Source organism: Colossoma macropomum, unplaced genomic scaffold, assembly GCF_904425465.1.
Source record: "Colossoma macropomum unplaced genomic scaffold, Colossoma_macropomum, whole genome shotgun sequence".
NCBI lineage: Eukaryota > Metazoa > Chordata > Actinopteri > Characiformes > Serrasalmidae > Colossoma > Colossoma macropomum.
In genome coordinates, this window is record NW_023494794.1 from 12,394,512 (window position 1) to 12,409,861 (window position 15,350).

Consider the following 15,350-nt stretch of genomic DNA (forward strand, 5'->3'; position numbering starts at 1 on the left):
CAGATCTAGCAGGTAAGAAATTTCACAAATTAGCTTGTAAACTTAATATATTTGTTTTTCTGCAAGTTTTATTGCACAGTTTGTATTTATTAACTGAGGTTAACATATTGGAAAAGAATAAAATATATGTGCCATAACTTTTGCACAGGCTGCAATTTATGTTTTATTTTTTTCCCAATATGTTAAATTAAGCAAATAAACAGTAACTGTGTATGACAATTTGCAGAACTATGTTCTCTGTAGAGGATAAAACGAAATGATATTTGAGCAGGGTTGCCCAAACCTTTGCATATGACTGTGTTTGTTTCTTGGGTTGATAAGCTGTGTTTTGCTACCTTAGATGATTTCTCTGTCTATTCCTGTGCATGTTCTCAGTTGCCCCACATGAAGCAACCTACATTTTGAAGTCAGCGCTATATTTGAGGTCTTTCTCAAGCACAACAGTAAATACAGTGGAAGCTTGAATAAGTTGCAAAAGAGAAGTTTTAGCCTTATGAGTGTGATTGCTGAAGCTTACAGTTGCAATGCTATAAAAGACGGTAGGCTTCATGTAAATTATTGAGATAGAACTTCGTGACAAATCAAAGTGCAGTACTACTTTAGGCTGTGCAGAATATACTGTATCTGATCCTGCAAAGTAACTTTGAAAAGGAAAGTTAACAGGCTTAATGAAAATTGATGTATGTACACATTTTATTGTGTAACATTTATTTGAACATGTAAATGAAACCATTGTTGCAAATGACATCAGATCAAATATAATGTATGTTTTTGACTATTGTTTGAATTGTGATTTTTATTCACCAGAGGCCAGCAATGAATTTGCATTTGTTATACATTTAGTTACTGTTTGGGGTGTAACAGTGCATCGTGATGATGTAGTATCATGATGCAAAAATGAGACAATGCATCGTGGAGAATGGACATTCTATCAATATAGCCATTGAGTGCAGTTGCATAGTTTGAGCACTAAAGCTTGCAAACTATCAGCACCAAAATCAACAACTCACTCCATCCAGGATATAGATCAGTGATGGGACCTGTATACAGGGGCCTCTGAGGTGGCTTAAAGAAAGCACAGTCCACTGCAGATGCAAAAAATAGATAAATAAACAGCCCCTGAATACAAGCCATTTACTGAAGGCTTTCTCAGGTCTAGCTTCTTAGTTTTTGTATTTTAGCTGGAGTTAAGGGCCTCACGAGACCACGATTTATCCCTGACACTATGGGTGTGGGAAATGGAGGTACTAGGGGGGCTGCAGTGTCCCCAGATTTCTGCAACTGCTAAAAATCATTTAAAAAAAATTTAACTTTAAATTAAATTGATTTATATATATTTTCCAAATCTACTGTAGCACTGTGTAAGATAATGCTGAACCTTTTATTTTTATTACTGTTTTGGGATCATGTTGCTAAAGCTAAACCATATTAGCTGTCTAATACTGTTTTTTAAACTATAATTTGCCATGTTTTGAACCTAAGTTTATTTTACCACTGTTATATCTTCAGCTCGATGTGTGTTCAAGCGTTGAAACTTAATGTATAGCTTGATTATGAGCAGGACACAAACAGTTACTGTGCTAGCTATCAACAATATGACTGGTTTCCAATCAGCTTATTTGCATAAAGTTTGTATTTAGTCATTTCTCAACAAATTGTAGCCGTAGAAAGAAGAAAAAAAATGGACAATCGTAATATACTGAATTGTGAACCCAGTATTGAGAATCAAATCTGAATGTGAGTGTATCACTACACATGTACCTACTGTTTATTTTTACAGTATTGTCTAATGTAGGAATAGTCCTGAGCCACAATGGAAGGTCAAAATATACTCAAGTAAAATTAATATAAAATATAAAGATGGAAACTAAAGAGTGAAGAAATAAAATGTGGCATGAGTTTCAGTTAAAAGAAACGTTAGTCAAATAGTTGCTTCAAATGATCAATTTTAATATACAGACATATCAGAAATGAGAAGTCACAGTTCATACAGTCTGAATTTATCAAGCCTCTCTTTCTGTAAAGCTTTTGCAAAGTCTTTCATTTCTGTGAACTACTGTAAACCATGGTATACTGTAAAATGGCCTTGCAGTGAAGACAGCAACAGAAGATGAAAAAAAAAAATTAAAAATGACATACAAAAAGTCATTTAAGAACAGTTACAAAAGTAGAGTGAATATGCAAGTAGATAAAAAGAAAATTTAGTCAAGAAGGATTTTCACAGAATTGTCTAAATTTCTGTGTAATTCAATCATCATGATGTAAATAATGTAATTCAGAGTAGTTTGATGTAATGCGCTGCTCTAGAGAAACTTGCTGACTGAGAATCATTCACAGTGGTGGTGATAGGAACCAGACGTCTGAGACAATTACTGGCTATACAAGATACATCACAGAAACCTGTTAGAGGTAATGGTTAGACATAAACATAGACATTTTGAAAACAATTGGTGGACTGCTCCTTGTATTAGAAGAAAATATTTAGGAAACTTGTTTCATTTAACTGTGCAACTGGGTAAATATAACGTCACTGGGCTTTTCATTAGGATAAAAAGTATTTGCCCTGAATTCATTGACCTTTAATGACTTGAGTGATTGTTGTTCCTTACAGTGATGTAGCAGATTGCGGAGTGCTTAATTCAGTAAGGCATATTGAGACCAGATGTTTTTCTTTTATTATCATTATTATTATTAATAAAACAAGTAGAAACAGGATTTACTAACCAACAATAAATGTCATTGTGTTATCATAAACATATTTACATTTTTGTTTGTCCTTTATTTGTAATTAACCCTTTGCTGCATAAATTATGAAATGCATATGAAAAACGTTTTTGTGATTTTGTATTGAACATTAATAGAAATATAATGAATAGAAATATAAAAGTTAATTCGGAATGAAAAAAATTATATTTCTAGTGTGGCCAAAGGAAGTGTTATTCCTTTACTGACATATGTTGCAGATTGCATTTTCATTGTCACATGCTGTTGCCATTTGGCAACAACTGTGTTTTATTATTTTGTTTGAAACCAATAAAATCTAAACTGGTTTCATGTATGGAAAATAAATTTTAACCTCCCACAGATTGTGTTAAAAAAGATGATATGATCAGATAAAAGTATACCTTCAGTTTCCCAAAGGAAAAGGATAAATTGACTTTTATATTATAGTCTGGCAAAGATAATGAATGAACTTCTTGTTAACATATAGCAACACAAAGCAGTAGAGGGTTAAGTAATATTTAGTAGACCTGATTATGTGGTTTCTGACACTGTATAACATAGTAATCTTCAAAAATAATGAAACAAGGAAGGCATGTGATCAAATATATGTATATCATATTACTAAGAAAGTCTTCCGTTTCCCAAAGGAAAAGATAAAACATTCACTTTTATATTGTAGTCAGACAAAAAAAAATGTGACAAAGTCATTGTTGCCACATGGCAACATCATGCATTAAGGGGTTAAATGAAAATTAACTGTCCACAGTAGTGGATCTATATGCACAATTAAACATCTCCTAGCTAACGAAAATGGATTTAATATTTGGAACATGAGCCAGAACCAACCACACAATCACTCATATACATGTATCTGCTTACTTATTTTTACAATCTGACAATCAAATTCCTTTATATTTTTATGAAAGAGCTTACTCAGTTATAGTGTACACTGTAGGTGTCTCAGTTGTGTTTGTATCCTCAGTCTTTTCGATGATGCAGCAGTTGCAACAGCATGCTGGACATTTTGGCTGCTCCCTAGACAGGTAGAGCATCGGCTGAATGCTGCTGCTGATGTCCATGAACCCAAAGGCTATGTAGTGGATATAACATTTGAACACTTCGGGAGAGAAATAGGCCTTAAATGGAAAGAGAGCAACAGGTGGAAAGTAGTTGAAGACGATGATGGCCAAAATAATGAGGACCATTTTAAAGGCTTTTTTCTTCACCGGATGCATCTCGTCCCGGCCTGGTCCGGACTGCCTAAGGGCCCAAAGTATGGAGATGTTGCAGAAGACCATAAAGGCGAAGGCCGCCAAGATCATGACTGTGAAGACCTTGTCAAAGTTGGGGATGGTTCCCACACATTTTAGCACGGCGTAAGCTAGAGTGATAAGCCACATGACACCAGCGCAAACCGGCCGATGCGGGCGGTCTTTCAGTTTGGTGAAGGTTATTGGGTGTCGTACGGCCATGTAGCGGTCCAGGCAGATGCAGGACAAGAAGAGTGGCGAGGAGTCCTTGATACCGTAGAAGAACCGCAGGACATACCAGGTGCTGCTGGTGGTGAGGTACACCAGGTTGGCCAGCTCCAGCGGCGGAATGAGGCAGAAGAATGTGTCCAGCACAGCCAGGTGGACGATAAAGATGTCCGAGGTGGATGAGTCGCCCTTGTTCTTGTGGATGAGCCACAGCACCATGAGGTTGGCAGGGATGCCCAGGAACATGTTGATGAACTGCAGGCCCAGGTAGAAAAGGATGACCTCAGGCATGTGCTGGCACGTTTCGTACACGGTCTTGTCCACCAAGGAAGCGTTGTGAGAAGGGTGAATAAGGAGCTGGGAATTGTTGATGTCGTTTGGTGACTCCATTGTGCTTAACCTGATGGACCAGACTCTGTGGGCTCCAAAAAAAGGATGAAATAGAAAAAGAATATTAATAGACAAATGCACACAATGTTGTGTACTGTACTCAAATGTAATATGTTAAAAATTTGATAAAGATTCTTAAATAGTATAGAACATTTACATTATATGGAAATTCTTAAACTTCGAAAAAGTTTTTCACACTCGCACATACATTAGCAGTGTAATTTGTCACTCTGTTTGTCCTCTACAACAGAGGTGCTTACTCAAAAACTGAATAGCTGTTTTATGTGACATCTTGTTCACATGAGGCAAAAGGCACTTTAATCTGAGGTGAACACGATGTTATTATCTTTCACCTTAAAATTGTCAACATTACATTCTGTCTAATAAGACTTTGTTAGGTATAAATATTTTTATCATGAATAGAACAAAGCAGCAGTCCTATGTTAAGCTAGCCTTAAGATGTAGCCACTATTAGCACAGATGTCAGTTTGGGGCAAGCTGTCACAAGTTACAAATAGTACCATAATAACTGACACATAGAACGTACTTGAAAGTCATTGTGATATTTTTTTAATAATTATATAACATATGCAGTATATAATTTATATTACCTTATACACTCACCAAGCTCTTTTTTAGGAACACCTTTTTATCTACACTCATTATACATTTTATCAGCTCCTCTTATCATATAGGTGCACTTTGTAGTTCTACAATTATAGACTGTAGTACATCTGTTTCTCTGCATACTTTGTCAACCCCTTTCACTCTGTTTTTCAATGGTCAGGACCCCCACAGGTCCACAATAGAGCAGGTATTATTTGGGTGGGGGATCATTCTCAGCACTGCAGTGACACTGTCCTAGTGGTAGCTTATTAGTGTGTGCTGTGCTGATACGAGTGGATCAGACACAGCAGTGCTGCTGGAGTTTTTAAACACTTTAGTGTCACTGCTGGACTGAAAATAGTCCAACAACCAAAAATATCCAGCGAATAGCTTCCTGTGGGCAGCGTCCTTTGACCACTGATGAAGGACTAGAAGATGATTAACACAAACTGTACTGCAACAGATGAGCTACTGTAGAGAACAGGATAAAAGGGGGCTAACAAAATATGCCAAGAAACAGATGGACCACACTATATGATAAGAAGCGCTGATAAAATGGACAAGGAGTGTAGATACAAGGAGGTGTTCATAATAAAGTGCTTGGTGAGTGTATATTTACATTACATATAAAGCTTAGGGATTTCAGGGATATTAGGTGGACATGACAAGCCTGTAATTGTAATGAGAAATTTTGTTTTGAAAGAATAAAGGAAGGAAGATGGTTAGAAGTGATAAAAGAAAGGCAGAGAGAAGTAGCACACCAGCTGATATAACATTAAAAGAATTGAGGCAGGTGAAGTTACAGAGGAAATCGATCCAGGTACAGCTACGACCCTTAACATAAAGAATAATACTCTAGCAAGATTCACAGTGACTTGGTTTGGGTACTTACTTGCTGAAAAATTCTGCATTACAACTAACCCAACATAGTGTGGCAACTTTCCCACAGAGCGCACCCAAAGTGCACACTCTCTACGTAACTGTCTATAACTCCATACTAAAAGAAGAAATGAAGATGCAATGAATACAAAATATGTGTCTAATACTAATACTGGTACTCATTTGGTATGGCATTTATTGCACTATCATAGATTGTAGTCAAGAAATGTAAGAAAGTGTGACAATATGTCCAGTTTCCCCTCATTGTGCAGAGGTCTTGGGCATCTAAGAATATGATATGTAAAGCTATATATTAGAGCAGTAACAGAATAAGTACAAAACACAAGTAACACATATGCTACTGATGAAATTTAATAAATCCATGCATTGGCTGAAACCAAACCTGTGTTGTTCTAGCTATATTGAAAAAAGAAATTAATAGCTTTTTTATAACCAAAAAAACTTTGGTTATGTTGTATTTATGTTTATTTGTGTTTAGTTTAATCACACTTACTGCTGAGATAAGTAGTTTTAAGCAATGCCCAAAACTTTTCATTATGCTCACTGTTATACACATATTTTATATTTATGCATGCTTCTATTTACTTGGTACTGGTGCTAGTTAATCCCCTAAAATCCTAGGCTTATTACAAACTAAAGCTGATTATTCAGTAATATATGAACTAAAATGCAAACCCTTAGAGTTATTCTTAGGTTATAGAAGTTGTGTAGTAAAACTTTGGACGTGCCAGGGCAACCACATTTTTTTCCACAATTTTCAATATTTCTGCATTATGAAAGGTTCAGATTCTCCATTCTAAAGAAAATTATCGAGTCACAGTGGTGGTGATAGGAACCAAAAGGCTGAAGCATTTATTGCCTCTAAAATTTCCCTTATAGAAACATATTATATGAAATGCGTTGCCTGATGACAAACATTTTACAACAGTTTTGAGATAAGCTTTTGGCCTAAAATGCATTAAAAAAATACATTCAGGGTGGAGAGGTACATGTAAGGCAAAATAATCCCCAAAGAAAACATATTTTTTCATATTTTTACCACTGTTTTTCTATTATCAACATATCATAAAAACTCAGAAGACTCATGTAGGTACACTGTTCGTTTTGGTTGGTTAATAAAACTAGTTCATTGAGTTTACTACAGTGGTTTTATAATGTACCATTTCACATCAAACCGCTCTGAATGATGTTTACATCGTAAACATTTAATTATGCCGAAGATGGAAATCACTTTAAACCATCTCCAGCTATGTATTTCACATGAACCTGTACAATATTGCACATTGTTTTTTGTTTGTTTTTATTTTATACAGTTTATTTGAGTAGTGTGACTATGCAAGTTCATAAAAAATAATTTGTGATGTAAAACTTGTTTAACACTTTTTAGTTTCTTAGTAGTTACCACTAAAACTGCACTTTAGAATGGAAAGCACATCTCATAGTATTAGTGTCTTATTAAACTCTCATTAGCTCTAATCTCCACTAATATGATGTGAATTTAGGTAATAATGATGTGTATTGTGCATCATTACAGCTAATAATGTAATTATTAATGCTTTTCACATAACAGGCCTCCAATTATACCACATAGTGAACAAACCATGTGAAAGTGTGTAAGGACATGGTTCTAATAAACCTAATAAATAATAAACTTTTAACAAATAAAGTGTTACTGAAAAGCACATAAGTAGACAAATGCTACTCTGTTGTGTCCTGTGCTCAAGAGCACATACCTTATTGTACATTGTTGGTATAGCTGCTATTTAAAGCATCTACGGCTATCTATTCTACCTGAGTACAGCACTGTACATTTTTTATTATGTAGATATTTTTATTACATTTATTTTCATTAGGTCTTGATTCATTAAAGTGTTTTCTGAAGTAGAGCACAATATTCAAGATATTTTCTTTATTAGCTTTCATCCAAAACCTACCTCTTCCATCTTTTTGATAATAGCAAGCAAGACAGTTATACCCTAACAAACTATTACAACAGCTTATGCTCACTGAACTAAGTGCTGAATTAGTCTTTAATGCCTTTGTATGAATGAACATGCCTCCATACCTACATGTGACCTCTTCCCCGATTCACTCCATCAACTGAGACCCACTGACCCGCAAATGAAAACAAAGCCACCCTGGCTTGCGACAGTCATGCAAACCAACAATATTTCCTGCTGACTGTTTCCAAGGAAATGCGCTAACATCATAACCACAAGCCTTTACAGATATGGATTTATGACTGTGTGTCTGCTCCACAAAAGCATGAGCCACAGGATCACTTTCCATCCCCAGGCAAAGCAAATGCTTTCATTTTCTACTACAGCTTGCTATGTAGTCTGAATTGGAACTACCAAATAATGATTTATATGTTCCACATTACATTTAAGAGATACAAAGTAGTACCGATTGTGCTGTATTTCAAAATACAGTGTAATGTTAAAAGCTTGCATGTAACATTCTGGAAAAAAACATTCTTGGCTTAGTTTCAATGAGAATGTAAGTAGTATAGAACTTCAAATTATTGCCTTTATATTTGAAAAGACTCTTCACACTCAAAATATCTGGTTTACAAAACTGTCTCTTTAACGGTTCTTTATGGAAGCAAAAGTGGTTCCTCTATGGAACCACTCCAAAGAACTCTTCTGGCACTTCGATTTTTGAGGATGTACTTACGTGCTACACTTGTTACAGTTGAAATAAGATGTGCAGATTAAAGCAAGCTTCTGGAATACTTTTAGGACAGAGAAACCAGAGAGAAGAAGCTGCAGTCTCACCAGTGTTATGGGAAATTATTTCTTCTCTGGCTGAGGTCCACACATGTGAAAGCAGTAATCCAGTTGTTAGGATAATCGCCTGTTCGGAATATGCGCATCTGATTGTCTGTCATAGGACCTCTTCAAACCTCAGGTAAAGAGGACAACCCAGCACCCATGATTCAACACCATGGGGAACCTGAGCACCCAATCACAGTGAAGTCTCCTGCAGAGAGGGGGGAACATGGAGATTTTCCAGCCCAGGCCCTCTTACTATAACCACTATGTTCGCTCGGCATTGTACAGTCTCACTAATTAGTTATTATTCACTGTTTTCTTTTAACTCTTTAGGATTTGACCAGTTTATAGAGTCTATGGTATAAGACACTGCACTGGTTCATTTGGAGAGCATGTTCTGGCAAGTCCTCATCATTCACACCGATTGGCAATGATGCAATTTGCCATTGGAGCCTGACGGAAATTTGGAAGTAAACAACTGATGCAACCGTCCAGTGGTGCCCTCCTGAAATTTAGCGTAACAAAGTGTAATTTGTTACATGGAGGTGACGAAGCCTGCTGGCTAATTTCAAGTCTCAAAGACAGACAGTACTGTGCAAAAGTCTTAGCACTTAAGCAAACTGCTTAAAACCATTTATCTCAGCAGTGAGTGTGTTTTTGTCATTAGAAACAATATATGGCATTATAATACATACAAATAATAAATACTAATGCAGTAAAAAGTAATGCAGATATCTTGTTTTGAGTAAAGTAGCTGAGCTATTAAGTTTGTTTCCAGATTTCACCTCAACGCACCCAGGCATCAGAGATTTTTTCAAATCCATCAGCAGCACATCTAATGTAATTTAATGAAGCAATGATTAGCCAGTTCAGGATTTCAATGATAACTACAAATAATACTGCGCTTTCACAAGGAGAGATTTGGAAATGGTTAACAAAAACACTGACATTCATAAAACCACTACTTATTGTATTAATGTTATTTGTTTTTATTTTAATATCAGTGTTTTCCAAGGAATAAACACTTAGTGCTCACTTAAATATCAGTACTGTAGGCAGAGAGGTTGTTTTTCAAACAAAAAAATAAAAAATTAAAAAATATCTATTCATTTAGCTCAGATCTAGTGAAACTCTGGAGTACCTCTTCAAAATCTCTGACATTTTAACAGCACATAACCAATACGTATGACATGATGCTCTCAGTTTACTGAGAACCAAGAGTATTCTTTTTAGCAAAATGCATTCACACCTAATTTAAAGATGAAGTTTTGTTCAGACTTGTCCACAAAGTCATAAACCTAAAGTGGAATTCCACCAATTTTTCTACATTTTTGCATGATTAAACTATTAAGATGTAATCAAACTCATTCAGAGTGGTTTGATGTGAAATGCTGTTCAAAGTAGTGTTGAGTGTTGAGAGTATGAATATGCTGCCTGATGCCTGAAACATTGTTTTATGATGGTTTTGAAATAAGCTTTTGGCCTAAAACATATTTTGGCAGAGATAAATGTATTGCAAAAAACAGATTTAGCTGTATTTTACCATTATTAACATTACATATAAAACTCCTGTAGATTAATAGGTCATTTTGGATAGTAATTAAAACTATATTGTGTTATAAACATTGCAACCCCTGGTTCCTATCACCACCACTGTAAAGAAATTTTGATGGAATTCCCCTTTAAAGTGGACTTTCACAGGATTGAACCTTGTCATCAAAGATTAGGTTTCATCCATGTTCAGAAAATCATCCCGATATATAACTTGTATTTATGCGCTGATCTCCATAAAAGCAAGATGGCCAAATTTATGAGAAGATTTCAGAGTATGTAGTTGAAAACCCCTGGTTTACGTAATGTCAAATAAAACTGAGTGAACTCCTCACATCACTGCTTCTACACCCATATAAGGAGAGATTCCCATACAGCTGTTACATTCTGTATCAGGACATAAAACATCCCTACCAGAAGAGAATACTTCTATATGCGACTGAACAAGCACATCTCAAGATGGGATTTTGTGTTATATAATTGTTCTTTTGGCACTGTGAATCCAGTCAGCTCTGAGCCAAGTGGTTACTCAAAGCTCTGTCTGTCAGACAGATCAGTTAGATACAGCTAAACTTTGATGGGACCTTCTCTTTTTCAACTGGTCTTGAATAGAAAAGGCCCTTTTCCTCAAATCAACAGTGGTGAACTTCTTCAAACTGACAGTGTCGTCACATTTCTTCTCCCAAACTCAACACAAAGGAGGCCAATTATGCTGAATCCTAACTGAAGATCCCCATGGGTCTTATTAACGAATGCGTGGTGAGTAGTGGGTTTTCTTAAATTGTCAGCCACGGCAGCTGATACATGTTCTCAGGTGTCAAGGCTGGTTCTTTGCAATTATGCTGCAGTCACTATGAATGGTTTGATGTGAAATGGTGCATTGTGGCAAAATTTACAGGCTTAGATGTCTTTACGATGGTGGTGATAGGAACCAGGGGTTGTAATGTCTACCTCGCAAATATAATCACTCTTTGTAATACAAAATAACCAGTGAACCTCCAAGTGTCTTCTGAGTTTTTATATGTAATATTGATAATGGAAAAATAGAAGTAAATCCTAAAAATGTGTTTCACTTTTGGCACTATTTTGCTTTATAATGTCTTGCATATTCCCCTCTGCCAGAAATGACTTTTAAAAATATGTTATAGACCAAAACCTTATCGTAGAACTACTGTAAAACAATGTCATCAGGCAGCATTTGTAACCTTTTTGTGAGGTAGCCTTTAGAGGCACTAAATGTTTTAGGTGTCTGGTTCCTATAACTGTGGCTTCTGACTCAGTAAGTTTCTCTTCTGTTTACATCTTAACAATTTAATTGGAATTCTCCTTTAGGCCTAGCATCTTGCCCTTTGACTTCATGGTTCATTGTTTATTATCAAATCCACTGTACTGGAATTTAAAGTCAACAAATATACTGTAAGTGCCTGACATTCTCCACCAAAAGCTGGGATATTTAAATATTTGTCTACAGACATATTTCCATTTCACTTTGTGGTCTGCCTAGGGACTAAAATAGATCACAGTTTCTTCATTTACATACTGTAAAGGTGGAATATATGTGGTTGACTGCTCTATTCAGAGATAACGTCTGAAAGCCATGCAACCCACCATGTCTCATGATCTTTTGGTAATACTGTCTCAAGCACCACAAAGCATCCTCAAGTTAACAAATGTTAAGCACAAAGCTGGGCACTTTAAACCAGATCCTTCAATCAAGAGCATACTATTTGACATACATATGCTTCATAACAAGAATTCTTCAACCATAGTTTTATAGTTTGATGCTTTAGATGATGTCCAAGTTAATCTCTGTATTACTGAGATCTCAAATAAGAGCAACAGGTCAGTTTAAAACATCTTTTTATCAGTCTTCCAGTTTGTATTGTTTCCATTTATTGTATTGTTTAAAAGCAAGATTGTAAAATCATCTCCAAGTGAAAGAGCAAGTACACTATATAGCCATAAGTATATGGACACCACTCATGATCATTATGATGATGAGTTCAGGTGTTTCAGCCACACCCATTCGTAAGAAAGTGTGTAAAATCATGGAACAGACAAACATTAGTTGGGGTGCCATTTCAGTCAACCCACTATTATTATTTTCGTGTGAAGTCTAACAGCTTATTTGATTTTTTAGCCCTTAATTCAAGTCAGGTGTAGAGAATTCCAGAGCATAATAAATTGTGACCCTTAAAATCTCTCAGATCACCTCCATTAAAGGTCATCGGAAGAAAACCTTATTTGTGAACACATCACAGCAATCAATGTCTGGCTGCAATCTTCAAGAAAAACAGGAACAGCATTTGAGGAAAAGAATACTTTGCCAACTGTTAAGCATGTGGGAGAATATATTATGCTTTGGTCTTGTGTGACACTGAAGAAGAAGAGTTTGGACAGAAGCCAATAATCCAAAGCATACATGGATTTGTATGTTTGTTCATATTTGCATTACAAATTTCAGCAAACTATGTCTTCAATATATGATGCAAAACCACAATCTATAAAGGACACCACTCTGTTCATCACACCTGCTTATGCTGTCATCTGTAAGAAATAGCTGCATTTCTACAGATGACTAGCATATAATCATACATACAGCGATACTTTTGTTAGTCAAAGAAGGTTGGTACACAGAGACGTTATAAATTCTGAATGGGGCAGCTCATAATGCTCAACATTGCAGCTATATTACAGCCTTCTCAGAAGAGTGGCAAGTTCCACCCTTCAATAAAAAATTAAATAAACATTCTGCTTTCCAATAGATTTGGGGTATTAGTGGGCACTAACATTGGGCAATATGGCCTTGCTCTTAGTGGGCAGTGAAATTCATCCCAAAAGTATTGAAAAGGGTTGAGGTCAGGACCATGCCTGGCGTCATGCTGAAATAAGGAAAGAGCCCCCAAAATGTTATATTTTGTTAGTCAAAAGGTAAGCACAATTCTAACTTGGTTAACTGTTTGAGGGGCCAGTATTTGAATACTGAAATCACTATTAGAGTACTCATTGTTTTTAATCACAGGTACACAGAGAAAATATACAGACCAACAATTAAGTGAAAAACTGATTTTAAGTTTTAACAGGACTGTAAACTATTTGCTCATATTTGTGACTATTTATGTATATATATTACACTTCCTTACCGTACGTGCATTGCCAAGGACATGTTGTTAAGGATGTGACTGAGAAGGCAGAAATGGCGCAGCTTTATTGCTACCAAGGCTACTCCAGCTGATGTTAGCTAGAGCCAGAAAAACTGAAAATATACACCAAACAGCCACTTCATTAAGTACACTTCGTTAAAATAGTCCACCAACCAAAAATATCCAGCCAACAGCGTCCTGTGACCACTGATGAAGGACTGTGCAGCAACAGATGAGCTACTGTCTTTATATCTACAAGGGGGACCAACAAGGTAGGTATGTCTAATAGAGTGGACAGTGAGTGGACACAGTGTTTAAAAACTCCAGCAGCACTGCTGTGTCTGATCCACTTGGACCAGCACAACATTCAGTAACACACCACCACGTCAGTGTCACTGCCATGCTGAGAATGATCCACCTCCTAAATAATACTTGCTCTGTGGGGGTCCTGACCATTGAAGAACAGAGGAAAAGGGGGCTAAAAAATTGGCAGAAAAATAGATGAACTACTGTCTGCAATCGTAAAACTACAAAGTGCACCTTTATTGCACTTAATGAAATGACTGATCAGTGTATTTTTTGACAGACTAACATATTGGCACATCGGCCACTGAGGAAAAAATCCCTTTTGGAAAAGATGTGAGCCCTCATCAGCATCAAAGTTTATACCTGTTAGCTCTACTAACTTGGCTCATCTGAAGCAGCCTCATCACGAAAACCTACCAATTTCCATGGCTTTTCTGAATTATAAAACATAAAAAAGTGTCCCTCTGCACACCGGTGCTGTCATCTAAAAGGGTAAGCAGCCCTACATTAATTTTGGCTGAAACTTCCACTAAAGTTTGAAGAATCTAAGGTTTTAGACCAATTTATCTTAGAACTATACCTCCAAGCCAAGAACCATTTAGAAACCTTTGCTTTTCAAGAGAGCGGCTCATCCTCTACTGTACAAACGGGCAGGTCAGACCAGAGAAGTAAAATCGCTAAAGGCACTCGGGAAACATTAGCAAGTTCTTTTGTCAGAAAGGCAGAAAATAAAGGATGATGGATGAGCAAAGAACAGAGAGACAGGTAAGCGCTGAGGGCACTGCTTGTTTTTATAACAGAAAAAGAGCAAGAGAGAGAGAGAGAAAGTGGACTCTGAAACTTGTGCAATGATTACAGGAATTGTTAGTATTTTATGACTTCTGTAATAATAATGTTTCAAATTAAAGGGCCCATTTAGCAGAAAACTGAATTGTTTTTGAAAAGTTTGATGTAATGTCTGAAAATTATCAACATTTTAAAAACTTTCGCTCCTCAGTCCATATGGTCCAAATATGAAAACTATGTACATCTCATTTCCAAAAAAGTTGTGACGCTGTGCAAAATGTAAATAAAAAAAAACAGATTGCAATAATGTGCACATCATTTAAACCCTATATTTAATTGAAAGTAGTAAAAAAAAGCAAAATATCAAATGTTGAAACTGATAGATTTTCTAAATATATGATGTATGAATTGATGAATATATTTTGAATTTGATGCAAGCAACATGTTTCAAAAAAGTTGGGACAGGCAACGAAAAACCTGGTGGAACATTTCACAACTAATTAGGTTAATCGGCATCAGGTCAGTAACATGACTGGGTATATATCACCCAGAGAGGCTGAGTCTTTCAGAAGAAAAGATGGGCAAGAGTCCACCACTCTGAAAGACTGTGCGGTTCAAATAGTGAAACAATTCAAAAATAACATTTCTCAATGTAAAATAGCAAAGAACTGGAGGTTTCATCATCTACACTA

General features: G+C 36.1%; 1 protein-coding gene across 1 annotated transcript; it reads right to left on the reverse strand.

Annotated features, from left to right (window-relative positions):
• Nucleotides 1-3,653: 3,653 nt before the first annotated feature.
• Nucleotides 3,654-9,043, reverse strand: LOC118815071 (proteinase-activated receptor 3). The gene is made up of 2 exons (XM_036581004.1): nt 8,876-9,043; nt 3,654-4,624 (listed from the first exon to the last, which is right to left on the reverse strand). The coding sequence occupies exon 2, from the start codon at nt 4,590-4,592 to the stop codon at nt 3,654-3,656; it is 939 nt and encodes a 312-aa protein (XP_036436897.1). The 5' UTR covers nt 4,593-4,624; nt 8,876-9,043.
• Between the last annotated feature and the right edge of the window lie 6,307 nt (nt 9,044-15,350).